Here is a 27,355-nt window from a genome sequence, read left to right as displayed (position 1 = left end):
TTCTTTCTTTCCTGTCTTTTTAATGACCTCTTGCTTTCTTCATGTATGATGTCCTTGATGTCATTCCACAACTCGTCTGGTCTTCAGTCATTAGGGTTCAACGCATCAGATCTATTCTTGAGATGGTCTCTAAATTCAGGTGGGATATACTCAAGGTGGTACTTTAGCTCTTGTTGACTTGTTCTAATTTTCTTCAGTTTCAACTTGAACTTGCAAACCAGCAATTGATGGTCTGTTCCGCAGTCCGCTCCTGGCCTTGTCCTGATTGATGATATTGGGCTTTTCCATGGTCTCTTTCCACAGATGTAGTTGATTTGATTCCTGTGTGTTCCATCTGGCAAGGTCCATGTGTACAGCTGCTGTTTATGTTGGTGAAAAATGGTATTTGCTATGAAGAAGCTGTTTCTCTTGCAAAATTCTATCATGCTATCTCCAGCATCGTTTCTATTACCAAGGCTGTATTTTCCAACTACCAATCTTTCTTCTTTGTTTCCAACTATTTCTATAGTATAATGGTAACTATAGAAATAAGCATTAGAAACTCCTGTATAAACCAAAACCAAACCAGTTGCCATTGAGTCAATTACAACTCATGACAATCGGTGTGATGCAGAGTAGAATGCATCACATGGCTGTTTTCACGGCTGTGATCTTTCGAAAGCAGATCACCAGGACTTTCTTCTGAGGCACCTCTAAGTGGGTTCAAACGGCCAACTTTTGGGTTAGCAGCCTAGCACTTAACTATCTGCATCACCCAAACCAAAAAACCAAACCCATTGCCGTCGATTCGATTCCGACTCAGAGCGACCCTATAGGACAGAGTAGAACTGCCCCATAAAGTTTCCAAGGAGTGCCTGGTGGATTCGACCTTTTGGTTAGCAGCCGTAGCACTTAACCACTACACCACCAGGGTTTCCAGTCACCCAGGAACTCCTAAACCCCTGTATACAGATGTGGAAAACTGAGGCCCAGAGAGGGTGCATTGCCCATCAAGGTCACACAGTGAGCTAGGGTAGAGGCTAAGGTTAGAACTCAGGGATTCTGATTTAGTACTCGCTCCAAAGCCTAGACAGCCTGACCCCAGACAGCAAGGCTATCGGCACACCATATTGAGTTGTACATTCTCCAGAAGTTCAGAAAAGCCATTTTACTAAAGCTACAGTTGGGGGAAGGCTTACTCACATTTCAAATGTAGAACAAGCTTTATATCTGGGAACAGGAACTGACTTGGGGTGGGCTGAAATCCTTGAATTCCAGAGTGTATGAGAAAATAATTCTCCGCCCCGGGTGAGCAAGTGAGCGTGATGTTTCCTTCTCGGCTCCAACCCATTATCCCCCTTGACAACTTCGGGAAAACATGCTGACAGCAGGAACTAACGGCTGCGTTTCCCAACTCCTTCTGCTTAACAACTGAGTTCAAAGGGGAGGCCTCTGGAGCTCGTGTGCCAGGTCCTAACGAGGCAGCCATTTTTATTCCTTTCACTTTGAAGATGTTTGCAGCCAAGTCCAGCAACTGCATCTTATATTTTTTTCTTCCCTCCTAAGATTCATTAGTTTTGAAATGCTTCCATTCTCTACCCTCTTGCACCCCCTCTCTACCAACTCCCTGGCTCATCCCCCATCCCAAAAGGCACAAAAGCCCTGACAGTTAAGCATGAATTGTACAGAATTTACTAAGAGTACAGGATTTGGTTCTCATTTGCACACACTATTCCAAGAGATGTTCTATGTTTTTAAAATAAGATGTCACAACAGGTATAGGTGCTCTGGATATAGGGACTATACTTTTAAAAAGGATAACAACAAGAAAACTGAGAGATCCCAAGAGTGTAAGAGAGCAAGAAGGAAGGAAGAGGGGGAGGGAAGAAGGAAGGAAAGGGAAGGGGAGAAGGGGCAGGAAAGGGAAAACCTCGTATTCCCTGATCGCTCATTTCTAATGACTTAGTAATAATAATATGTGGCTATACTTACAGATGGAGCCCTGGTGGCGCCACGGTTAAGACCTTGGCTGCTAACCAAAAGACTGGCAGTTCGAATCCACCAACCACTCCTTGGAAATCCTATGGGGCAGTTCTACTCTGTCTTATAGGGTCACTATGAGTTGGAACTGACTCGAAGGCAGTGAGTTTGGTTTGCGTTGGGTATACTTACAGGTGCAGACCCATTTTACAGACATAGAAATGAGGCTCTGTGCCCAAGGTCACAAAGTAAACTTTCCATGAAAAGAATCTGCCTTAAAGCTGTATGTTCCCACCTCCAGACTACCTGGGTTACTCCAGAAGACAAGCAGGTATGCAATTTATCACAAAACCAATCAACCACCCACAGACAGGAAAACAACGTGGTTAAAGTGGATACTTTTCACATGCCATTCAAGAAAGGGGAATTAGCTAAAAATCTGCTTTGACCTGTTGCAGGCTAATTTTGCTCAGCAGAAGGAAAGGAAAACAAATAAAAAAAGGTAATGGAAAAAGGGAAAGGTGAAGACGGCCAGACAGGCAAGACAGCTGTTCATTTTTAAACCGAGAAAGCCAACCAAATCCATGGCCATCAAGTGGATCTTAGCTCACGGCGACCCCATGTGTTACAGAGTATAATTGCTCCATAGGGTTTTCTTGCATGTATCTTTATAGAAATAGATCACCAGGCCTTTCTTCCACCAACCTTTAGGTGAGCAGTCCAGCACAAACCCTTTGCACCACCAAGGGACCTTTTAAATGGAGAATGGAAGAGCCTTCCAGCAACATAACTGTATTTATGGTGACCTAGCAGTTCTACTCTGTCCTATAGGGTCCCTATGAGTCAGAATTGACTCGACAACAATGGGTTTGGTTTAGGCTCCACCAAAGTAAGGTATCACTATTTGTGCCTGGATCACAGCTCAGCATGATTTGCCAGGAAGTCTGGAAAGGAGGTCAGGAGGCCACTCATCGATCACTCCTAGCTTAGCTTCAGACAGGCCCCCTAAAAGCCAGATGTAATGGTTATTCACCGTTTAGTGTACACACACACACACACACACACACACACTCACTCACTCTCTCTCTCTCTCACTCAGAGAGACATAGTTACTCCAACCAACTGGTTCAGCTGGAGACTGAGAATCAGAGAACCCTGTGCCCTGGCCACAAGGCAGGCCCCTGACCAGGTTGGGCCAAGACAGCTGGCCTGTGAGAATAAAGCTAACATCGAAACAGAAACTATCGGGAGGAGAAAGATAACAGCATCTTTTATAAACACATTTTAATTGAAGTAGAAGAGCTAATGGCATTAAAATCCCTGGACACAATTATCCCTCAGGTCAGCTACATTTCATAGCCTTCTTGGGGTCTGGCTAGTTGAGCCAAAAAAGAAAGAAAAGAAAGTCCTCTTTATTGTTTCGCTAGTTCAAGTTGGGACTATCAGTAACAACCAAGAATCCTAATACCCAGTGATTCTTACCATCCACTGGCACCAAAAATTACATTATTACGTAGGCAGTATAGGCTGTGTGAAGAGACTCGATGGCAACAGGTTAGGTTTTTCTGGTTTTATAGTGCTGGGTAAGGAGCCCCAGTCTCACTGGTTAAGCACTCAGCTGCTAACTGAAAGGTCAGTGGTTTGAAAGATGTAAAGATTACAGCCTTGGAAACCCTATGGGGTAGTTCGACTTTGTCCTATAGGATCGCTATGAGTTGGAATCAACTCAACAGCAATGGGTTTGGTTTGGTTTTGGGTTAATCTTTACAAAAGCAGATCACCAGGCCTTTGTTCTGAGGTGCTGCTGGGTAGGTTTGAACCACCAACCTTTAGGTTAGTAGATGAGTGTAGATCGTTTGCTCCACCCAGGTACCCCCATTAGTCCCAAGAGAATCTATGCTGTTCCCTGACACTCCCTGCTGTTGCTGTCTGTTTGCTCATGCCAAGCTCTAATCACATGTCTTCTCTGTTCATGTGTCCTATCATCCTTCAAGTCTTTTTGTTTGTTTTGGGTTTTATGGGGGGAGCGGCAGGGAGAGGGCTGTCTAACTCAAAAGTATCCCCTTAATTACCTCCCTTCACCTACAGCCCCACCAACTATTTGTACTATGTAAGCTTTGCTGGGATACTCAGGGGCTCAGGCTAAGAGGGTCAGGTTTCATCTGCAGCTTATGTAACTGGGAGCTGAGAGGTGGCTGTCTTCTCCTGTCCCCTGGACAGACAAGCAGAGAAAGCCAGGCTGCGGAGCACACGGGATGCCCACATGGAGAGAGACAGCCCCACATCCCAATGGCCTTCCTGTCCCTGTCCCATCCCTCCCTGAGCCCTGGCTACATCTGGCCCCTGGGTTCCCTGAGGCCCTCCAGGTCTTTGAAAGGAACTCTGTTCTGTTTATGCTGGCTCAAGTTGGTTTCCACTACTTGCAACCAAGAGTCCCCACTGAGACAAAAGCCCAGCTTCCGCTTCCTCCTAGCTAAAGCCTCCCGACCGTTGTCCGCCCACAGGCTTCCTCTCCTTGGAGCCTTGGGGCTCTGACCATGGATGTCACCTGTCATGTTAGTAGCATATGCCGCCTTCTTTTAGTTATATTTTTTCTGAATATTTCCAAACACAAAAGTAGAGACTAGAGCAACTCAACGTGTACCCATCACCTGGCATCAACAATTACCCACTTGTTGCCAATCTGGTTTCATCTATAATCCCTAGCTTTTGGGGGGTTGGGGGTTGATATTTTAAGGCAAATTCCACACCTCATGTCAACTCACTCATATAACTTTAGCTGACTTTTAAGGTATAGCCTTGCTTCTCCAACTAGAACTAGAAGCTTTAGGAGGGCAGGGGCTATCTTCTGCTTCTCAGGAGCCCTGGCATTGTATGTTCAGTGGGGCTTTTAAATGCCACAACTTTGATGCTGTTAATACAATACTTGGTCTAAGTGTTTCATCTGCTCCTGAGGACAGTCCCAGGAGATAGAGAAGGCAAGTGAGATTACCCCTAAACGCCATGACAGGGTGAGGCTCAGAGATGATGAGCAACTCTGCCAGGATCCCTCAGGGACCAACACCTGAGCGGGAGGGAAACTTCCATCAGTCTGTAGTCAGGATGCTAAAGGGAGAAGATGTACGGCTCTGAGGCTGCCTGGTGGGCAGCAGCTTTCTGGGGGTTCAGTGCAGCCCCCACCACCTAATAGCAGCACTGCACTGTGCTTCACAGGGCACTAAGCCCTTATCTCCAAGGATAAACTTTGAAACACTGTTTCCATATTAAAAAGAAAATCCCATCACTCTTGTTTCTAATTAATTTGGTGCCCTCCGGTCGCATGCTGGCTCCCACCCACAAGCTGAGCTGCACCATTCAGAGCCTGCACTGTCACTCCCTGGTGTCAGGCACTGTAAGCTGGGTTCCACCTTGCCTGGGTAGTGGCTGATAAAATCTGCCCTTCTTCGGTCACCAGGCTTCCAAATCAAGCCAGCTCTCCTGGAGCCTGAGAGCCTCCACAGGAAGTCATCCGTAACTAAGAATAGTGGCAGTCCCAGCCCCAGGTTTCCCTAGAAATGAGGCTTTGTGATCTGAGAAGTAGCGGGACCCAGCTCTCCTGGATCATCTCTCAGCCCGGGGTACTGGGCCCTTCCTCAGGGCACAGACGAGGGCTCCTCCCATCACAACCACCTTGGAAAGGGCCACCTTCCCATACCAGTGCCTGCTCTTTGCTCTCTGGGGAGGCCCACCTTGCCTTCCAGGGACTGCCTAGAATAAACCCTGACCACCTCTCCCCCATCTGTCCCCTCCTCTCTCTTCACTCTGTTAGCATCTTAGACCCACAGTATCTCTTACCTGGACCACAGCAACAGCCTCCTCATTGCTTTCTCCCCTCTCCAGCTCAATTAGCCTCAGCAGTCAGAGCCCCTTCCTTAAAGGACAGCTCTGCCCACCCCACCTCCCTGCTGCCCATGCTGAAGTCCAGCTCCTGAGCAGGGCACGGAAGACTCTTCTCCACCACCACAGCTTATCTTCCCTGCTTTAATTCCCACCACTCGCCATCAGCACCCTCTATCTGAGACAACCCCAACTACTTGCTACCCCCTCTAAGGACACGTCTGTGCTCTCCTGCCTCTGTGCCAAGAGTTGTGTGTTCCCTCTCTGGAGTTCCTTTCCCTGACATCACATGTACACTTTCTTCCTATGCTTCCTATGCTTTGAGCCCAGCTCAAACACCACCACTTCCAGAATCTTCCCTAAAGGGATCCAAAGAAGCACCCTTGCCCCAACATCCTGCCTGCCTCTCTTGTGGAGCTTAGAGACAGCTCACCTGGAGTCATGTCCACTGCTGTGGATCCAGCAGGTGAGACAACTCCAGAGAGAATGTGACTCATATTTCTAACCAAGAGACCAATATACCAGATTCCAGCTACTAAGTAGCCACCCCCTGTGTCTTTCCATCACAAGGTAGGACAGTCTCGACAGAGTCAAAAAGAATCCCTTCTCCCTGCAAATTCACTGTCCCTTCCAGCTGTCGCCCACACAGCTGGGGAACGAGACTGGTGGGCAAAGGAAGCAGAGATGCAACCAGGCCCTGCCTCATGGACACCATGGTGGACCTTTTATGATCTGAGGGGTAGAGCACACTCCCCCTTCCCCACGCCCCATACGGAGATGGGGACTGTGCTCAGGCCAGAACCCTGTTCAGCCTCGGGCCTGGGGAGGCAGGGCAGGGGAGGAGCAGGCGCCCTGACTTCCTGCTCAGAAAGCCTGGCAGGACTCCAGAAAAGCACTGGCAGGCGAGGGCTGCAGAAGACGCCATTCAAACTCATTCGCATATGAGTCAGCTACAAACAGCTTGTAAAACAACCACAAAACAAAAAACAAAACTCAGGTAGCTTCAGGCCTTGCCTTTTGGGTGCCAAAAGCAAGCCTAGACTCTGATATGATTGAAGCGCGAGGAGGAATTTGGAGGCTGAAACCCTGATGTTGTCGAGGACCCTGTCCCTCCAGAGGCTGCTGCCACAGTAAGTGGAACGACTAAATGGAAACCTTTATGGCTAACTCCCTTAGGAGCTTCAGAGTCAGGAAAAAATCCTCCCTCCTAGCTTTGTCATCTGTCATGTTTTCCTCAAGAACTTAAAGGTGACCAACTAAAAGCTGAGTTGTGTGCTTAAATCCTAAATTTTCCTCAGCCAACGGATTCTTCTTCTTCCCCTTACCTCAGGGCATCAATGAACTTTTTCTGTAAGGGGCCAGAGAGTAAACATTTTAGGCTTTGAGGACCATGCAGTCTTTTTCACAAGTAACTACTCAACTCTTGCCCTTATGGGGCAAAAGCATAGACAATAGTTAAACAAATGAACATGGCTGCGTTCCAGTAAAAAACTTCATTCATGCACACTGGACTTTGAATGTCACAAACTTTTGTAAAACCATTCTTAGCCTGTAGGCCATACAAAAACAGGCAGCTAGCTGGATTTGGCCTGAGGACCAGTTTGCCCACACTTGCATTAATAGCTTGATTATTGTTCTGACCCCGTGTGAACAGTTTTTATCTTCCTGACCCGATGTTTAATAGTATCTGTAGTGAAAAAAAATTTTTTTTAAATTTTTTTGCTTGTCCAGTATCCATCCCTTTTCCGCTCCTTCTAGTAATGAAATCCCTCTCTTTCCTTTGGGATATGCTCCTAGCTAAAGAGCAAGCGTTTCTGCTACAGTGTCAATCCAGAAGCCCTATCTTCCCTACCATGGGGGTGGGCACATGACCCAGGGTGGCCACCCAAAGTACTCTGGTCCCCTGGGCACAGTGATGAGTCCAGCAGTGGGCAGGCGCTCCAAGCAGTGCCAATCAGTGTTCCAAGTACTGATTTAGACGCTGGGGAGAGCAGACGGGGCTCTTTCTCTAGGACTGGAAGCACTAAAGAACAGACGCCCCCAGTAAAGAGAATCTGAACAGAAAGGAAGCCCACACAAGGATGAGCAAAGCCCAGAGGTGACCAGAGTCCCGAGACTGTCGTTTCAACCCCAGATCCACGCCTGCCTGGGACCTCCTGGTGACCCAAGCCAGTACACCCCCTCCTGATTAAGTAATCTTGAGTTGGCTTTCTTACACAACCAAAGAGTCTCGACTAATAATTAGGCCGCATCAGATTCTATTTGAAAGTTGGCAGCGTAGCTTTGTTGTTAGGTGCTGTCGCGTCAGCTCTGACTCGTAGCGACCCCGTGTACGACAGAACGAAACACTGCCCAGTCCTGCACGATCCCCACAATTGTTGCTATGTTTGAGGCCATTGTTGCAGCCACTGTGTCAATCCATCTCGTTGAGGGTTTTCCTCTTTTTCTACTTTACTACGCATAATGTCCTTCTCCAGGGACTGGTACCTCCTCATAACATGTCTAAGGAGCATCCTAGGTATACTTCCTCCAAGACAGATTTGTTCATTCTTCTGGCAATCCATAGTATATTCAATATTCTTCACCAACACCATAATTTAAATGCATCGATTCTTCTTCAGTCTTCCTTATTCACTGTCCAGCTTTCGCAGGTGTATGACGTGACTGAAAATACCATGGCTTGGGTCAGGCACACCTTAGTCCTCAAAGTGGCAGGGTAGCGATGCATGCCAAAACAATGACACTGGCTGTGTTTCACCAAGCACATACAGAGTCGTTTACAGCTCTGTCTCTTTTCCTTGTTGGAGTCTAAGCTCATGGAGGACACCATTCATTTCTGAGCCATCTTTACGCCCTCCATGCTGCTTTACCCAGTAGGTTGCACTTGGTAGGTATTCAACAAATACGAGTTACTTCTTACAAATATAAATTATTTTTCCGGGTTGGGGGAAGAGTGTGTGAGGAGAGGGTCATGAATAACCCTGTAGGGGCACAGGCCTGTACCTTCCTGTGACTATCCACCAGAACGTCACCCAGAGGTTCACAAAAAACTGACACTCCTTGAGGGGCCCCAGATGCAACACTCACCCTTGATCAACAGCCCACAGCTGCATACACCAGGCTGAGCTGTGCAGACTGCTCTTCCCTTTGAACACCCAGAGGAAACAGAATACCATGTTCTGGACCAATACTGGAACAGATCACAGTGGACCAACCCAGTGGGTAAAATTCAGAATGAATAGCTGCCCAGAGCCTCAAACATCAGGAATATTAGCTGTACTTGTCCTACCCAAAAAGTCCCGCTCCATGGTGGCAAACACAAATCACTTCAGAAATGAGGGTGAGAATGCACTTATGTCTAAGTTCCCATCCTGCACGGACACATTAGAAATATGGGGGACCTAGTCACACATGGGAGTTCTGGTGGTGCAGTGGTTAAGAGCTACGGCTGCTAACCAAAAGATAGGCAGTTCGAATCCACCAGCCGCTCCTTAGAAAACCTATTGGGCAGTTCTGCTCTGTCCTATAGGGTCGCTAAGAGGCGGACTCAACTTGACAGCAACGGTTTGGTTTTTTTAGTCACATATGCACCCAAGGCTGCATACCTCACTAGGAACAGGACACACTCACACAGCTGAGGGAAGATAAATGAAAAACTTTCAAGAGGACACTACCCATTTGGAAAAACAATACCTAAACAGTACCTGAAAAACAGCTGTTGTCTCCCCAAATACCTTACTGTATTTCCTCTCACTTAAAGAGTGATTTTTAAGTGCAGGTATGCCTAGCTTTAAGGAGCCCTGGTTGTGCAATGGTTAAGCACTTGGCTGCTAACCAAAAGGTTGGCAGTTCAAATCTCCCAGCCACTCTGTGTGAGAAAAGACCTGGTGATCTGCTCCCATGAAGATTACAGCCTAGGAAACCCTATGATGCATTTCTACCATCATATAGGGTAGTTATCAGTCAGAATCGACTCAATGCACACAGCAACAACATGCTCAGCTTTATATTACCAACATATTCCTAAAATGAAATGTTTGCATCAAATTAATATAATAGGTGCTGATCTCCTCCAACCCCTGGACCTCAACAGCAGAGGATGGTGTCCCCCAAGACCTGCATGAATGCTGTAGGAGGAGATGCTCAGAGGCACTGACCCTAGGCCTACTGGGAGGTGACTGAGCCACAGCCACCCCCCAGAAAGGCTAAGAAGGGCCAGCCGGCCCACTGGCAGCAACACTCTGGTAGTAGTGGACTCGGGGCAGCTGCTCTTCTGCTTGAATCACCCAGCCTCCCAGCCAAGATCCCCAGAGAGGCCCTTGATTCCTGCCCTACCAAGGTTTGTGGGCTCAGCTCTTCAAAGGATTTTCTGAGCTTCCCCAGGATCCCTCTAATGAGTGAGTTTTGGGAAGCTTAAACCAAGCCAGGTGGTTTTCTGTTGCGGGCAACCATAACAACTTATACTAATTCACCCGCTAAGCAGGAATAAAAATAATTAAGTGCCTATTACGTGGCAGGCGCTATTCTAAGTGCTTTGTATGCATTACTTCAATTAATCCTCACAACCCTTTAGATAGGTTCTGTTTTCTCCATTTTCTTGAGGTTCAGAGTAGTTATGTAATCTGCCCAACGTTACACAGTAAGTAGCACAGTCAGGATTCAAACTCTAACTTTTCATCACTGTGACAGAGTGAAAAACAAAACAAAACCGGCGATCATACTTTCTAGCTACTCCCAACAAGAGGTGGTCTCATCTCTCTGTTAGCATCTTGGCTTGACCATGTGACTTGCTTTAGCCAATAGGATATTAGCAAACCTGACGTGTGCAGAGAATTAAAAGGTGCTTGAACATTGAGGTTTGCCTCCTCTTACTACTGGGAACCCTAAGGCCACCATGAGAAGCCAGGGCGTTAGCCTCCCTGTGAATGAGAAACCACACGGATGGAGAGGCCCAGCCAACGCACAGACTAAAAAAAATAATAAACTCTTGTTGTTTTAAACTACTAAGTTTTGGGGTGGTTTGTTATGTGGCAAAAGCTAATTGAAGTAATCACTAAGCTATCTCCAGCAAATTACTAGCAACAAATAAGAATAAATTAAAAAATTTAAGACAGAGAAAAAGCCTCTTTACGCTTCCCAGTTTTTTTTTCAAGGGTAGAATGAGAAGAAATGGAGTTTAAATTTCCTCAGGAAATATCATATGTAGACCAGGAGAAGAACTTACTGGCAGTGAGGAAGGCTAAAGACAGATGCAGAGAGAGTCCTCACTCTCCCTCATCTCAGCCTGACTCAGGCTTCCAGGACTCGCCCCCTCACTGTGCTTCTTGTTTGGGAATCAAGCTGTGCAAGAGCACCATTCCACGGTCCAGGTCTTCCAGTGAATTCTCTCAGGACTTCTGGAGAAAACCCACAAACGGCAGGAATCTGAAACGCTGAGCAGCCGGGCCAGGCCAGCCCACACATGTACTGCCTCTTGAGGCAGAAATCCTTCCGCTGGACTTCCCTTTCTTGGCTGGGCAAGTGGTGAACTCTCCACCAAATACGCCTGTCCAGAGACCCGCCTGGCTCACCATGCAGCTCTTCATGCCAAAGAGCAACAACAGGTGAAGCCAGAAAAGAGAGTCCTGGGAAGGTGGGGGCAGCAGCAGGCAGAAAGGAAAAGCAAGCTGGTTATTCCAGGAATGAGCTGAAACCTTCCTCCCTTTGGAGCCCTGGTGGTGCAGTGGTTAAGAGCTTGGCTGCTAACCAAAACGTCATCAGTTTAAATCCACCAGCCGCTGCTTGGAAACCCTATGGGGCAGTTCTCCTCTTTCCTACAGGGTCGCCATGAGTCGTTTGGAAGAGAAAATTAGAGCTGTCCATCGATAAACACAAAGTTGGCACATAGGAGGCCCATGGTAGAGAAAAATGAAGGACTCCCTGGGACTGCCCATCACCGTGTTCAGAGTTAGGAGACGTGGGTTCCAGGCTCAGTCTCACTGTTGACTCGGTGTTTTATGGCACATACCCTCATTTAACAAACCTTTATGGAGGAGCTATTTTCTGCTATTATGCGAGGGACTGGAGATATAAAGGTGAATTAGACATGTTGTCTGATTTGAAGAAATGCACAGGCTAGTGGGAGACAGACATATAAACTTCCTCAGCTTTGGTTTCTACATCTGTAAAATGAGAAAAATGTTCCTACTTCACAAGGTCGTTGTGAGCCGTAAATGAGATAAGGTACATAAAGTGCATGACACAGCACCTGGTGCATACCAGGCCCTCCATAAGTAACAATAATAAATCATGATGTGCCAAAGGAATGAACACAGAGGCAGGGCACTTAACCCATTCTGGGAAGGGCTCAGTTGATGGGAAAGCTTCTAGGAAGAAGAGATGTCCAAGCTAAATATTAACATTATTTCTATTAGCTAACATTTGTTAATGACTTTGTGAGAAAGACTAATTCTCACAACTTTCTGAAATAAGTACTATTAGTATCCCCATTTTACAGGTAAATAAACTAACTCAGAGAGTTCATACACACTGTATGCGGGGGAGTTAGGATTTGAACTTGAACTGGCTGATCCCTAACCCTCAATGCTGTTCTTATAAGGATGAGCAGACTTAGTTCTCACACGCACAGCATTCGGTAGGGTGGTACTGGGAGGCAGGGCAGGAAGTATTCTCAGGAAAGGCAAAGGTGAGAGCACACTGAGGTGGAGCACACAGAGGGAATTACAGCTCTCTGGGTCTGTTTCCTCACAAGTTATACAAAGGAATAGGGAAGGGAATTAGCATTTGCTAGGTAGGGCCTTCATATGCAAAACACTTTGCCAGCTGCTTTCCATATGCAACTGCATTCATCTCCACAACGACCTATGAGTGGGCATAAGAACTCCATTTTACAGATGGGATGGCTTTACTCCACCAACACTGACCTCATGGGTCTCTCTAATGGATAAATCAGGTTACATAGGTCAGTTGCAACCCTAGAATATAGCCCCATGATTAAGAAATATTAATTCTTCCTCTACTTTCAGAGACTCTGATTTCCTGGAAATTAACACACTAAAATTCTAACACAGAACTCCAACCAGTAACCAGTTGCCATCAAGTCAATTCCAACTCATAGCAACCACATGTGTGTCAGAGTAGAACCATGCTCCATAAGGTTTTCAACTCAGAGGTCTTAAAAAGCCACAGATGAGGGCCATAAACTGCTGGAAAATGGCTCCTCCCCTCAGCCCATACCACTGCCCCCTACTGACAATTGGTTCAATGTCAGCAGAAAGAGGACAAAATGGCAGCCAGTGCAGTTAGAAGGCAGAAGGCTTTCATTTTGTATTTCAAGTGTATAGTCTGATGCATTCTGAAACATGTAAATGCCTGTGACTTCACCACCACCAAGATTTAACATTTCTCTTATTCAAAAAAGTTTCCTCACACCCCTTTGAAGCTAATTCCTCCCCAGACCTTTAGGCAACTGTTGATCTACTTTATGTTACTGTGGATTAATTTGCCTGCTCTAAAATTTCACGTAAGTGGAATCATACAGTATGCATTCTCTTGTACCTGGCTTCTTTCACTCAGCATAATGATTCTGAGATTTGTCCAAGTCGTAATATGTATCGGTAGTTTGCTTTTACTGCTGAGTTGTATTCCATTGTTTAAATATATTGAAATGTGTCTACCCAGTCGCCTGCAAATGAACATTACTGGTGTTTCTAATTTTCAGCTATTATGAATAAGCTGCTATAAACATTTGCGTACAAGTCTTTGTGTGAATAAATGCTTTCATTTCTCCTAGGCAAATACAAATGGGATTGATGGGTTGTACGGTTTAATTTTAAAATAAATTACCAAACCGTTTTCCAAAGTGGTTAGTGTTGTTAGATGCCGTCAAGTTGGTTCTGACTCAGAGCAACCCTATATACAACAGAATGAAACACTGCCCAGTCCTGTGCCATCCCTACCATCGTTGCAGCCACTGTGTCAATCCGTCTCATTGAGGGTCTTCCTCATTTTCACTGACTCTACTTCACCAAGTATGATGTCCTTCTCCAGGGACTGGTCCCTCCTAATAACGTCCAAAGTATGTGAAATGAAGTCTTGTCATCCTCACTTCCAAGGAGCACTCTGACTGTACTTCTTCCAAGACAGATTTGTTCATTCTTTTGGAAGTCCATGGTATATTCAATATTCTTTGCCAACAACATAATTCAAAGGCATCAATTCTTCTTCAGTCTTCCTTACTCAATGTCCAGCTTTCACATGCATATGAGGCAACTGAAAATACCATGGCTTGGGTCAGGCGCACCTCAGTCCTCAAAGTGACATCTTTGCTTTTCAACATTTAAGGTCTTTTGCAGCAGATTTGCCCAATACAATATGTCATTTGATTTCTTGATTTCACATTCCTACCAGCAGCGTATGAGAGTTCCAGTTGCTTCACATCACTTGGTATGGTCAGTCAGTTTTTTTAATTGTGATTATATATATGTGTGTATGTGCATGTGTATGTGTGTGTGTGTGTGTGTATACATATAAATACAAAATATTTGCCATTTTTACATGTACCATTCAGTGACATTAATTATATTCATCATATTGTGTAAGTCTAGTTTTACTTTTTAAGCATCGGCTCTGTTTGCCTTTTTTCTTCCTCTTGTCTGAATAATCTCTAATCCTCAGCAATGCAGTTTGATGGCCCAGATTGGAACAAATTGATGCACAGAACGGAGTCATGTGCACAAGCTGTAAGCTGCCTGTGCAAATTCCAACATACAAGTCTGCCTCAAACAGAAACCTATCAATATTTTGAGAATTCTTCCCTGGAGTGAGAAGGAACATTTTTACGACATCCCTCTTCATGCTTCATTGTCTATCTCTTGTCTTCCCACAGCAGCCCATTGGGGAGGAGCTGCCATTCCTCTTTCTCTCTCTAGACAGCCTACAGAGCTAGTCGCTCTCTCTCCAATGCAATGTTTCTTAAAGTGTGGCTATGAAGCACAGCGTCAGAATCAGTGCTTATTTAAAAACCAGCGCCCATCTTAAAGTTTTCAGATTCCTGGGCCCGACCCTACCCAGACTTGCTGAATCATAACTGCTCTTTAACATTTATGCACTCTAATATTTGCAAACACTGTCCCAATAGGTGAGCTCTAACTGGAGACCTGAAAGATCAGTGTTTGGAAGAAGCTGTACTAACAGAAAGAACACTAGGCGGGAGGGTGAGAATGTTGGAAATGAACCATGAGTCAGTCTTGGCAAAGCTGGCTAACCTCAGTGCTCACGTCGCTCATGGATGGAACGATGGCAGCTGGTAAGCTGGTCGGTCCATTCAACTCTTCCTGAGCCCTCCCTCCCTACAGCTCTCACTGTTAGCACCACTACAGCTGGAGTCCCACAGTCAACAGCACTGGGTTTTCCATTTCTCTTTCTTCTGGCTTCTTCATCTTTTTTTTTTAAATTAACTTGATTGCGGTATAATTTATATACAATAAGATACAGCCCCTTTAGTGTACAGTTAGTGCTTTGATGCATGTATATACCCATGTATCTACCACCAGAATCAAGATAGAGCCTTTCCATCACCTCAGAAAGTTCCCTCATGCCCTTTGAATTTAACCTCCTTCTAGGCCCTCAGGCAACTACTGACCTATTTTATAGATTAGTTGTTGTTTTCTCTATAATTTAATATAAATGGGATCAGTCTGTACCGTTTTGTGTCTGGCTTGTTTCACTCAGCATAAATGTTTTTGAGACTCATCAAAGTTGTGTGTATCAGTAGGCTGTTCGTTTTGATTGCTGAATAGTACTCCATTGTATGTTCATCTCTTTGCCTATTTTGCTTGTTCCTATTAAAAAATACAGCTGCTTTAAACATTTGTGTACAAGTCTGTGTGGACATATGTTTTCATTTATCCTGGATAAATACCAAAAACTGGTATGGCCATGTGGTGAATGCATTGTGCACCTTCAGTAAGAGGCCAGAGTTCCTTTTATAGCCAAACTCATACCAGTCAGGTTGGGCATCCCCGTGGGCTGACGCATAACCTAGTCTAGTGGACAGACATTGGGGGATAGGCCTGTCATGGCCTCAGGTAACAGATGTGCTACAAACCAAAGAGAGGTTAGGATTTGCAGCTCCAGCTATTAACTCAAATAGTCAAAAACTTGTAATAAAGAATTAAAAACACTTTTTAAAAGGCTTTTAGATCCACCCCCCACAAAAAAAAAGAGGCTATGATAACTTTTGGATAGCAACTAAAATTCAAAACTAACAGCTGTCAAGTGATTTCTTACCTCTGTGCATAATCTTATGCTTCTCCCTCAGGTAAGTCAGTCCCTTTATTACCTAAGAGGAAAGGAAACATAAAAAAATGGGAAGTTAGAATAACTGTGTTTAGAAAAGACTCAGTCTATTTTAAACGGATCCACAAAATAGTTCACCTAACATCACAAAATTGCCCTCCTTATTCTTTATTTATTCTTATTATTTTTTATTCTTATTTCTTATTCTTTCTTTTGTTTCATTTTTAACCTGTCATATCAAGCAACCACTCTATAAAATGGTGTATAGAGTATCACTTTTAAGTAAAATTAATCATTGCAAGTCTAAATAACTTAAAAAAAAAAACCACTTTGCTTGAATCTTCATTTTTTCTAAATCTGCGATCTAAAAAGCTTTCTAGTGCCACAAATGGAATGCTCTTGGACACAGATTTTACTATAGAGAAAATCATTTTTCTACTTCTACAAAAGGGAGAGAGAGAGGCTAAATTTCATCTAGATAGAGAAAATTCTAGTGAGAAAATCCTACTTTTCTTATAAACTTTCCCCTCACTGACTTTCTCCCTTCCTCCCTTGTCCATTTCCAACCAACTCATGGACTTATCAGTGAGGGAACTTGGAAGAAAAACTTCACCATTTACTTACAGCAATGCTAACTTTTCCTAAAATTTGTTCAGGAATTCTTCCGGCTTTCTTCAGCACTTGATCCAAGGAACCCCCATCCTGAGAATAAGAAGAAGAACCCACTTAGTGACAGTGTACTGAACTCCTTTCAAGGGTTAAATTTTATGAGGAAAGGGAATTTCACAGGCATGGCAAATCCTCCTGGATTAGGGGTAAGCACCTTTTGGTTTGCAAGTATGTCGGGAATGCAAAACACTTTGGAAAGTTTCAAATAACTGGTAACTCAAATTCCATGAACAGTCATTAAGCAAATGATGAATTCAGTGGTCACAAAAAGAGCTGGATTTGCAGTGAACTGACAACATAATGGAGCCCTGGTGGTACAGTGGTTAAGAGCTTGGCTGCTAACCAAAGGGTCGGCAGTTCAAATCCACTAGCCACTCCTTGGAAACCCTCTGGGGCAGTTGTACTCTGTCCTCTAGGGTCGCTATGACTCAGAATCGACTGGACAGCACCTAACACCAACATGATGCAGTGATTAGGAATGCATGCTCGGGGGCCAGACTCTAAATGCTAATCCTCCCTTTGCCACCTGCTGTCTTGATGACCTTTACCAAGTTACTCAACTCATAAAATGAGGATGATAATAATTATAACTAATAAACAAGTTAATATACATAATAAAGCACTTAGAACAATGTCTAGTACATAGTAAGTGCTCAATAAATGTTAACCATTAACATCATCATCATATAAGACAGAACTTGCATTTGGTATTAACAAATCAAAATTAACAAAATCCAAAGAAAAACGTCATAAAAAGGAAAAGTTTATCCCACAAGTCCTACAATGTGCCATAGGCTATGCGAGGTTCTATGAGGGATAGAGATAATGAAAGGGAGACCTAGGTCTTGCCCTCAATAAATTTACAAACTAGTAGAAGAAATATGTAACTCTCAATAAAATATAATAAAACAGAAGAAATATATAAGAAAAGTGCTGTACACAGGCAGAAGAAGGGAAAAAATAATATGGACTTCACTTAGAAGATGGTATTTGAGCTGAACTTTACACATTTAATGATTTAAAGATGAAATGATTTCCAACAGGCTGGCAGTTCAAACCCAGACGTATCGCGGAAGACAGGCCTGGCGATCTGCTTCTGAAAGGTCACAGCCTTGAAAACCCTATGGAGCAGTTCTATTCTGCACGCATGGGGTTGCCATGAGTCAGAATTGACTCGATGACAGCTAACAACAACCATACCTGTAAAGGGGGAGGAACAAGGTGAGAAAAGAACGGTGTATTTCGGTTAAGATCAAAAGGTGAGAAGCATCAAGTTGCCGAGTCCTCCTGGGACGACATGTAGTTCATTTCACTGCGTGTGTGCGAAGACGTGCAGTGAAGGAGAAGCTGGCAGTGGCCAGCTGTGGCCAGACCATGGAGCTCCACCCAGAAACGAGAATTTAACTTCATGGAGGCAGAAGTAAAGAAATCCAACCTGGGTGTTTAAAGATCAGAACCACAGCAGCTGAGAGAAGGAGGCAAGATTCTCGAGGCGGGGAGACCAGCGAGCAGAATAATGGGGAGACAGTGAGAGCTGTTCGCAGGGCAGAAGCAGAGCAGGAGTGTACAATAGAGAATGTAGGTGTAGTGTGAAGTCAGATTCTACATTTTAACTCAAGATCTTGAAGACATGATTCTCTCAGATGACCCCGATGTATCAAGGCAAATATGTGTTCATGTCTCTATGGCTTCGGGCACAGCCAATTATCACCTGCAATTACATAAATTACCCTCAGAAGTAGAGATAATTCCTACAAAGGCAAACTGAAAGGGTCCTGTCTACACGGAGCAGTTATCATCATCTAACATTTATCAAGCGCCCATGTGTAAGGCATAGGATGTATAAGGGACGAGACATGGAAAAGCTGTAACTTACAGAAAGAACACACACTCTGGCTAGGGAGACAAGATACATTCATGCAGAGATGAGGTACCGTAAATCCTCCTCTGAAGCAAGGCAGGGAACAAAAAGCTGAATGAAGGGAAGAGACAAGGCTATAGGTGCTCAGAAGAGGACTGGATTTCTGGACAAAGCGGCTAAGAAAAGGGCTCACAATGTGGCAATCTAACTCGGAAGCTGGGCCTTAGAGGTTGGCAAGACCTGGAAAGGCAGAAAGAAGTCCCCACAGACATCCTGCCTCCAAAATCGCCCAGCCTCTAGGATGAAACCAGCAAATGTAGAGTTATAGAACAATACAAAACGACGAACAAAAAACAAGCAAAGCACAATCCCACTTTTATAAAAATAAGTAAGTGTATGTATACTCACATAGGATCTGAACATCAAAAATGTTAACCATGGTCACCTCCATGGGGGTAAGATTATCAGGGGTTTTTATTGTATGGCAGTTTCTTCTTTGTATTTATCTATTGCTTAAAATTTTTTCATAACGAGTAAGTGTTTCATCTTTTTATAACTACTAAACTCATTTATGAAAGTGGAGAATTGATCTATAAACCAATGAACAGATGCTTACAAAGCACCTATTTTGTGCAAAAGCAATGTTTGGGAGATATAAAACTGCTTTCTATCTAGAGGAGGTGAGAAAATAAGCAAAACTCAGTCAAGGATACATACCTCCCAGGAAACGTTACCTGAAACAATGCTAAAAACAGATGATCAACGATAACATTTGTGTTAGTCATCTAGGGCTGCTGTTAACAGAAATACCACAAGTGGATGGCTTTAACATACAGAAATTTATTCTCTCACAGTCTAGTAGGTTAGAAGTTCAAATTCAGGGTGCCAGCTCCAGGGGAAGGCTTTCTTTGTCAGCTCTGGAGGATGCTCCTTGTCATCAATCTTCCCCTGGCTTAGGAACTCCTCTGCATAGGAACCCTGGGTCCAAAGGACGCTCTCTGCTCCCGATGCTGCTTTCTTGGTGGTATGAGGTTCCCCTGTCTCCCTGCTCACTTGTTTCTTTTATATCTCAAAAGAGATTGGCTTAAGATACTATCTAATCTTATAGATCTCTTCAACATAACTAATCCATCTCATTAACATCATAGTGATAGGATTTACAACAAATAGGGAAATCACATCAGATGACAAAATGGCAGACAATCATACAATAATAGGAATCATTACCTAGCCAAGTTGATACACATAGTTTTGGGGGACACAATTCAATCCATGACAGCATTCTATGCTTAGGGTGATGAAAATGTTTAGGAAATACATAGTGGTGATGGTTGCACAACATGGTGAATATAATTAAATGTCACTGAATAGTACACTTAAAAATGGTTAAGATGGCAACTTTCATGTTATCTATATTGTACAACTAAATTTTTTTAAATTCTGTTTATATAAAGGATGGTTTGGACCAATCGGTTTTCTGTTACAATCAACTCTGGATCATTGATGCTAATAAAAAAGAGAAGTGGGGCAGATAGGGATTCTCCAGTACAGGGCAGTCTCATCCCAGCACACTAACATCCCTGAATATATCTGTCTTCTGATCTCAATACACTTCCTAGCACAAACTACCTGATGCTGGGTCAGTCAGCCCAGGAGCACAGTGGAAGATTCCAAAATTCAACCTAAAATTTCAAATGAGCCATAGATAATCCCCAAACAGATATCAGTGTGGAGTCATAAAGCTAGAACCAAATAGAACTCCCCTATAAACACACTAGCCCTGGAAGCGCAGTGATTAAGTGTTGGGCTGTGAACCAAAAGGTCAGCAGCAGTTCAAATCCACCAGTCACTCCTTGGAAACGCTATGGGTCACTTCTGCTCCATCCTATAAGGTTACTACGAGTCGGAACCAACTCGACGGTAACAGGTTTTTTTTTTTTTATTTTTTTGGTTCATGAATACACTGAAGCCCTGGTGGCACAGTGGTTAAAAGCTACGGCTGCTAACCAAAAGGTTGGCAGTTCAAATCCACCAGCCGTTGCTTGGAAACCCTATGGGGCAGTTCTACACTGTCTTATAGGGTCACTATGAGTCAGAATTGACTCGATGGCCAACAGGTGTGGTTTGGTTTATAAATACACTGATTTTCCAAGAGCCCTTACCAGGCTGCTAACCTAATCTAAGGCTCTGGCAATCGATCCTATTATCTTGGCTGCGTTCATAATGCCACAGGCCCTTTGTGGGCAAATCAGGACAACACCACAGCCCAGGTAACCATATGCAAATCAGCAGGATCCTAAGGAGATGCCATAAACAGAACAATAAACAAAACAATTGCTTTGGAGTCCATTCTGACTCATGGTGATCCCATGTGTATCACAGTAGAGCTATGCTCCATAGGGTTTTCAGTGGATGATTTATTCTAGAAGATTACCAGGGCTTTCTTCTGAAGCACCTCTGGGTAGACTCGGACCACCAACCTTTCTGTTAGCAGCTGAGCACTTAACTATTTGCTCTACCCAGGAACTCAGAGAGACTCCACAGAAAAATTTTAAAAACAAACCAGTTGCCATTGAGTCGATTCCATGTGTGCTCCAAAGGGTTTTTAAGGCTGTGACCTCTTAAAAGCAGATCTTCAGGTCGTTCTTCCAAGGTGCCTCTGGGTGGGTTCGAACTGCCAAACCTCAGTTAGTAGTAGAGCGCTTAACCATTTGTGCCACCCAAGGAATCAATTACTTGTACAGATGGAAGGAGGGACCCCAGTGCAGAAAGTTCCTAAGCCACTTCTATTTTGCTTCCAACTGAATGTGGTTTCAGCTCCTTTGTCTGACTATAACTTTGCCTAATCTTTAGGGAAGACTATACACTTCAAACAAAATAACAAAGCAATTCTATAAGAATCTGATTCACATGAAGTAGAAAAGCTACCCTGTGGCTCCCAGGCCCCCTCCTCCATTTCAGCAATGAACAGCATTACCTCTCAATCAACCACAGCGAAGCTGTCTCTGCACCTAACTGCAACTAGTGCCTAGGTCTGCACTTTCCCTGGGGGTTGGTAAGGATTAAAAAGGAAGAAACCTTAGCTCTTTTCCCTTTAACCTCTAGCTGAGCTAGTGTGAATAATGAAATGCGTAAGATTTAAGGGGCATGAACCACAGTCAAGATCACACAGAACTGCCTGAGACTAACCTTATAACCCTTTAATTCTGCATCGCTGTTACCAAGGACTTGCCTTCACTGACTAAAGCTGCTGAAATTGTGCTTTATTTTTAGAAGCCAGTTATTAACTAAGTCAATGGTGCTTCTCTGAGGGTTTTCTATAGAAGAGGCAAATGCTTTATGAAAATAATAGCTCAAAAATTTTTACACCTGCACGAGAACCATCAACCCTGAGTCCCCAGTTCTCTGGTTGCTCAGCTACCACCTGAGCAGGAATCGACTTCCCCCAAAGATAAGAGCATTCCTGTTCTGATCAGGGAGCATCCACTTCCTCCTTGGGTCTCAAAATGCAGACTAGGTGGTGCAAACACAGCTCATTTCTACGAAAGGTCGGCCCCTGGCTGAGCAAAGATGAGGCTCAATCAATGCTCATGGCACAAATTTACTTTAAAATGTATCTACAAAAATGCTTTGCACAATGGATAGATATATAACATATAGTAAAGCAAATACAGCAAAACTGTAGAATCTAGGTGGTGAATTCATGGCTGTACACTGCATAATTCCTTCAACTTTCTGTATGTTTGAAGTTTTTCATAATAAAATGTTGCACAAAAATGTGAATGATACAGAACATTATGCAAAGACTGTGATAGAGAGAGGACGAAAGACCCTCAGAAGATGGGATGTGCGATGAAGCAGAGCTCTGCATGACAACATCTTTGAAATGCTGAATCTGAGGCAAAGAGGAAATTCCAAAAGAGAGATGGCAGGCAGCACTCTGAGAGTGGTCCAACCAGGAAGAGCCGGTACAGCAACTCTCCTGCAGGAGGGCCTGCGCAGGGACCAAGCAAGGGGCAGAGAGCCACTCTGGCACTCATGGCTGCTTGGGCTGCATGCCACAACCCTGCTTCTATACAAGGTCCTGGCTAGGCCCCCTGGCAGCTCAGAGCCTCTCCACTAGCATTAACAGAAGGGTCTGGCTGTCCTCTGGGCCTATGTATGCCTGGGAACAGAGGGCCCAATTCCTAGCTCCAATGCCTAACTCACCCTCTAAGCCCTGGCCTGACCATGACTTCCCACATCCTGGCCACCTTCACCAGTCATTTAGCACATATCACCTGATAGGTGACCCTGCAGGTGTTTGAAATACCAGTGGCATAGCTTCCACCATGACAGCCACACACAAGCTACCACAGTACGACAAACTGACAGAAGAGTGGTGGTGGACCCGTGGTGGACAGGTTTCAGCAGAGCTTCCAAACTAAGACACACTAGGAAGAAGGACTTGGTGATCTACTTAAAATAAAAAAAACTGACCAGTGAAAACCTTATGAATAGCAGCAAAATACCATCTGATATAGTGCTGGAAGATGAGCCCCACAGGTTGGGAGGCACTCAAAAGGTGACTGGGGAAGAGCTGCCCCCTCAAAGTAGAGTCAACCTTAATGACGTGGACGGAGTCAAACTTTCAGGGCCTTCATGTGCTGATGTGGCATGACTCAAAATGAGAAGAAACAGTTCCATTAATAATTGGAACATGGAATGTACGAAGTATGAATCTAGGAAAATTGGAAGTCGTCAAAATTGAAATGCATAAACATCAGTACCCTAGGCATTAGTGAGCTAAAATGGATTGATATTGACCATTGTGAATTGGACAATCATATGGCCTACTATGCCAGGAATGACAAATTGAAGAGGAATGGTGTCACATTCATTGTTAAAAAGAACATTTCAAGATCTATCCTAAAGTACAAGGTTGTCAGTGGTTTTGAAATAATATTCATACGCCTATAAGCAAGACCAGTTAATATGACTATTATTCAAATTTATGCACCAACCACTAAAGCCAAAGATGAAGAAATTGAAGATTTTTACCAACCTCTGCAATCTGAAATTGATCAAACATGCGACCAAGATGCATTCATAAATCACTGGTGATTGGAATGCTAAAGTTGGAAACAAAGGATTCGTAGCTGGAAAATATGGCCCTGGTGATAGAAACGATGCCAGAGATTGTATGACAGAATTTTGCAAGACCAATGACTTCTTCATTGCAAATACCTTTTATCAACAACATAAATGGCAACCATACATATGGACTTGGTCGGTTGGAATACAGAGGGATCAAATCGACTACGTCTGTGGAAAAAGACAATGGAGAAGCTCAATAACATCAGTCAGAACAAGACCAGGGGTACAGACCATTAACTGCTCATATGCAAGTTCAAGCTGAAGAAAATTAAAATAAGGCCACAAGAGCCAAAATACTGTGTTGAGTGTATCCCACCTGAATTCAGAGACCATCTCAAAACAGATTTGACGCATTGAGCACTAATGACTGAAGACAAGATGAGTTGTGGAATGACATCAAGGGCATCATATATGAAGAAAGCAAAAGGTTATTAAAAAGACAGGAAAGAAAGAAAAGACCAAAATGGATGTCAGAAGAGATGCTGAAACTTGCTCTTGAACGCAGAGTAGCTAAAGTGAATGGAAGATAAGATAAAGTAAAAGAACTGAACAGAAGATTTCAAAGGGCAGCTCGAGAAGACAAAGTAAAGTATTATAAATACATGTTAAAAGACCTGGACTTAGAAAATCTAAAGGGAAGAACATGCTTGGCATTTCTCAAGCTGAAAGAACTGAAGAAAAAATTCAAGCCTCGAGTTGCAATACTGGATTCTACAGGGAAAATACTGAACAGTGCAGGAGGCATCAAAAGAAGATGGAAGGAAAACACAGTCATTGTACCAAAATGAACTGGCTGACGTTCAGCCATTTCAGGAGGTAACATATGATCAAGAACCGATGGTATTGAAGGAAGAAGTCCAAGATGCACTGAAGGCATTGGTGAAAAACAAGGCTCCAGGAACTGACAGAATACCAATGCAGATGTTTTCAACAAAAAAATACAACGCTGGAAACACTCACTCGTCTATGCCAAGAAATGTGAAAGACAGCTAACTGGCCAACCAACTGGAAGAGATCCCTATTTGTCCCCATTCCAAAGCAAGGTGATCCAACAGAATGTGGAAATTATTGAACAATATAATTAATATCACACACAAGTAAAATTTTGCTGGAGATAATTTAAAAATGGTTGCAGTACTACATTGACTGGGAACTGTCAGAAATTCAAACCGGATTCAGGAGAGGACATGGAATGAGGAATATCGTTGCTGATGTCCGGTGGATCTTGACTGAAAGCAGAGAATGCCAGAAAGTTGTTCACCTGTGTTTTATTGACTATGCAAAGGCATTCATTTGACTGTGTGGATCATAACAATTTACAGATAACACTGCAAAGAATGGGAATTGCAGAACACTTAATTGTGCTCATGAGAAAACTATACATAGACCAAGAGGCAGTCGTTTGAACAGAACAAGGGGATACTGCATGGTTTAAAGTCAGGAAAGGTGTCAGGGTTGTATCCTTTCACCATACTTATTCAATCTGTATGCTGAGCAAATAATCCAAGAAGATGGACTATATGAAGAATATGGCATCAGGATTGGAAGAAGACTCATTACCAACCTGCGATAGGCAGATGACACAAATCTTGCTTGCTGAAAGTAAACAGGACTTGAAGCATTTATTTATGAAAATCAAAGACCACAGCCTTCAGTATGGATTATACCTCAACATAAAGAAAACAAAAATCCTCACAACTGGACCAATAAGCAACATCATGACAGAGAAAAGACTGAAGTTGTCAAGGATTTCATTTGACTTTGATCCATAATCAATGCCCATGGAAGCAGCAGTCAAGAAATCAAACAACATAGTTCATTGGGCAAATCTGCTACAAAAGACCTCTTTAAAGTGTTGAAAAGCAAAGATGTCACTTTGAGAACTAAGGTGCGCCTGACCCAAGCCATGGTTCACCTCAAATGCATGTGAAAGCTGAACAATGAGTAAGGAAGACCTAAGAAGAATAGATGCCTTTGAATTATGGTGTTGGTGAAGAACACTGAATATACCATGGACTGCCAGCAGAACAAACAAATCTGTTTTGGGAGAAGTACAGCCAGAATGTTCTTTAGAAGGGAGGATGGCAAGACTTCATCTCAGGTACTCTGGACATGTTATCAGGAGGGACCAGTCCCTAGAGAAAGACCTCATGCTTGGTAAAGTAGAGGGAGGATCAGTGAAAATGAGGAAGACCCTCAGTGAGATGGACTGACACAGTGGCTACAACAATGGGTGCAAACATAGCAATGACTGTGAGGATGGTGCAGGACTGGGCAGTGTTTCATTCTGTTGTCATAGAGTCACTATGGGTCAGAACCTACTCAACAGCACCTAACAACAATAACAACACTTAATAGGTGCCAGACACTTTGCTTGGCCTTCAAAAGTTTTTTACCCTCCCAGCTTCTGACTGCTAATTTTCCAGTCTCAGGCTGCTTAGGGTAATTTCAGAGATATCTTCTGCTTTGGGGACTGTCTTAGGCTGGGTTCTCTAGAGAAGCAAAACCAGTGAAGCATACATATATGTATACAAAGAGAGAGAGAAATGTATCTCAAGGGAATGGCTCAAGTTGACACACAACCTTAACCATCACAAGGACTTGTGTGGGAGGATTCCACTATCCCCAGAGAGCCAAATCCATGGGAAAAAAACTGACCTCCAGATCCTGGATATGGGCCAAGAGAATGGGAAGCTAACCCCTGCCGTGTCCTTTTTCATCTTCTCCTCCTGGAGAGGAAGGCTTTGGGGGCAGAAAGGCACAATAAGGGGCACAAGGATATGATCAACATCTATGAAACCACAGCGTGAATAAAGGATTTCAGAATAATGAGGATGCGTTCTCAGCTCTCGAAAACACCTAAATTTAAGACAAATAAAAAAGCTGTCTTATTCTACATGGGGGGAGGCTGGCAGAGATTCCAGCAGGCCTGAATAAATGAATAGGCAACCACCTATCAAAGTTTGGGGCCTAATCCTAACCTCTGAAGCAGGTACCCTGGAGTTCAACCACGCTGTTCTAACAAATCATGGGATGGTAAGGCAGGAGTAGGGCAGGAAAGAAGAGTCAGGGGTGTCATGAAAAATAACAGATTTAATACACTCACAGCTTCCAGAGAGAGGGAGGCATAACATGACATGACTCAGGGCCACACGGGGGTAGCAGCCAGGGACAAGGTAACAGCAAGTTGGAATTGTAGGAGAGGGCTTCTGTATGGCAAGTACGGTTGGGTTAGCTAGGTTTCTTAGGCCTCCTGGGGATTGGGCATTTTGAGTAATTCTGCAGGCTCCGGGGTGGGGGGTGGAGCAGAGACTGTCCCTGATTGTGGGGTACCTAGCCCCAGGGAGATTAGGACAGGTGGCCAGGAGCGTGAGAACCTTATAAAGAGAGAGACTGGAGAGTGGACTTAACCAGCTGCTCAACAACAGGAATAAATTTTCTAGACAGTACCTCAAAACTGTGTCAAGATGTTGTTGTTGTTAGGTGCCATCGAGTTGGTTCCGACTCATAGCGACCCTATGCACAACAGAACGAAACACTGCCTGGTCCTGCGCC

General features: G+C 44.0%; 1 protein-coding gene across 1 annotated transcript in view; it reads right to left on the bottom strand.

Annotated features, from left to right (window-relative positions):
• MAP2K1 (mitogen-activated protein kinase kinase 1) overlaps nucleotides 1-27,355 on the bottom strand; it is a 103,952-nt gene that overhangs the window by 22,296 nt on the left and 54,301 nt on the right. Inside the window, exons 4-5 of the mRNA XM_004374680.3 lie at nucleotides 16,759-16,836; nucleotides 16,126-16,177 (exon numbers count right to left, since the gene is read on the bottom strand). Coding sequence (XP_004374737.1) covers nucleotides 16,126-16,177; nucleotides 16,759-16,836 — 130 coding nt within the window. The remainder of the gene's footprint in view (nucleotides 1-16,125; nucleotides 16,178-16,758; nucleotides 16,837-27,355) is intronic.

The sequence above is a fragment of the Trichechus manatus genome, unplaced genomic scaffold (assembly GCF_000243295.1).
Source record: "Trichechus manatus latirostris isolate Lorelei unplaced genomic scaffold, TriManLat1.0 scaffold00030, whole genome shotgun sequence".
Classification (NCBI taxonomy): domain Eukaryota; kingdom Metazoa; phylum Chordata; class Mammalia; order Sirenia; family Trichechidae; genus Trichechus; species Trichechus manatus.
The sequence above is the reverse complement of the archived record's forward strand: the minus strand, read 5'-3'. Positions and strand labels throughout refer to the sequence as shown.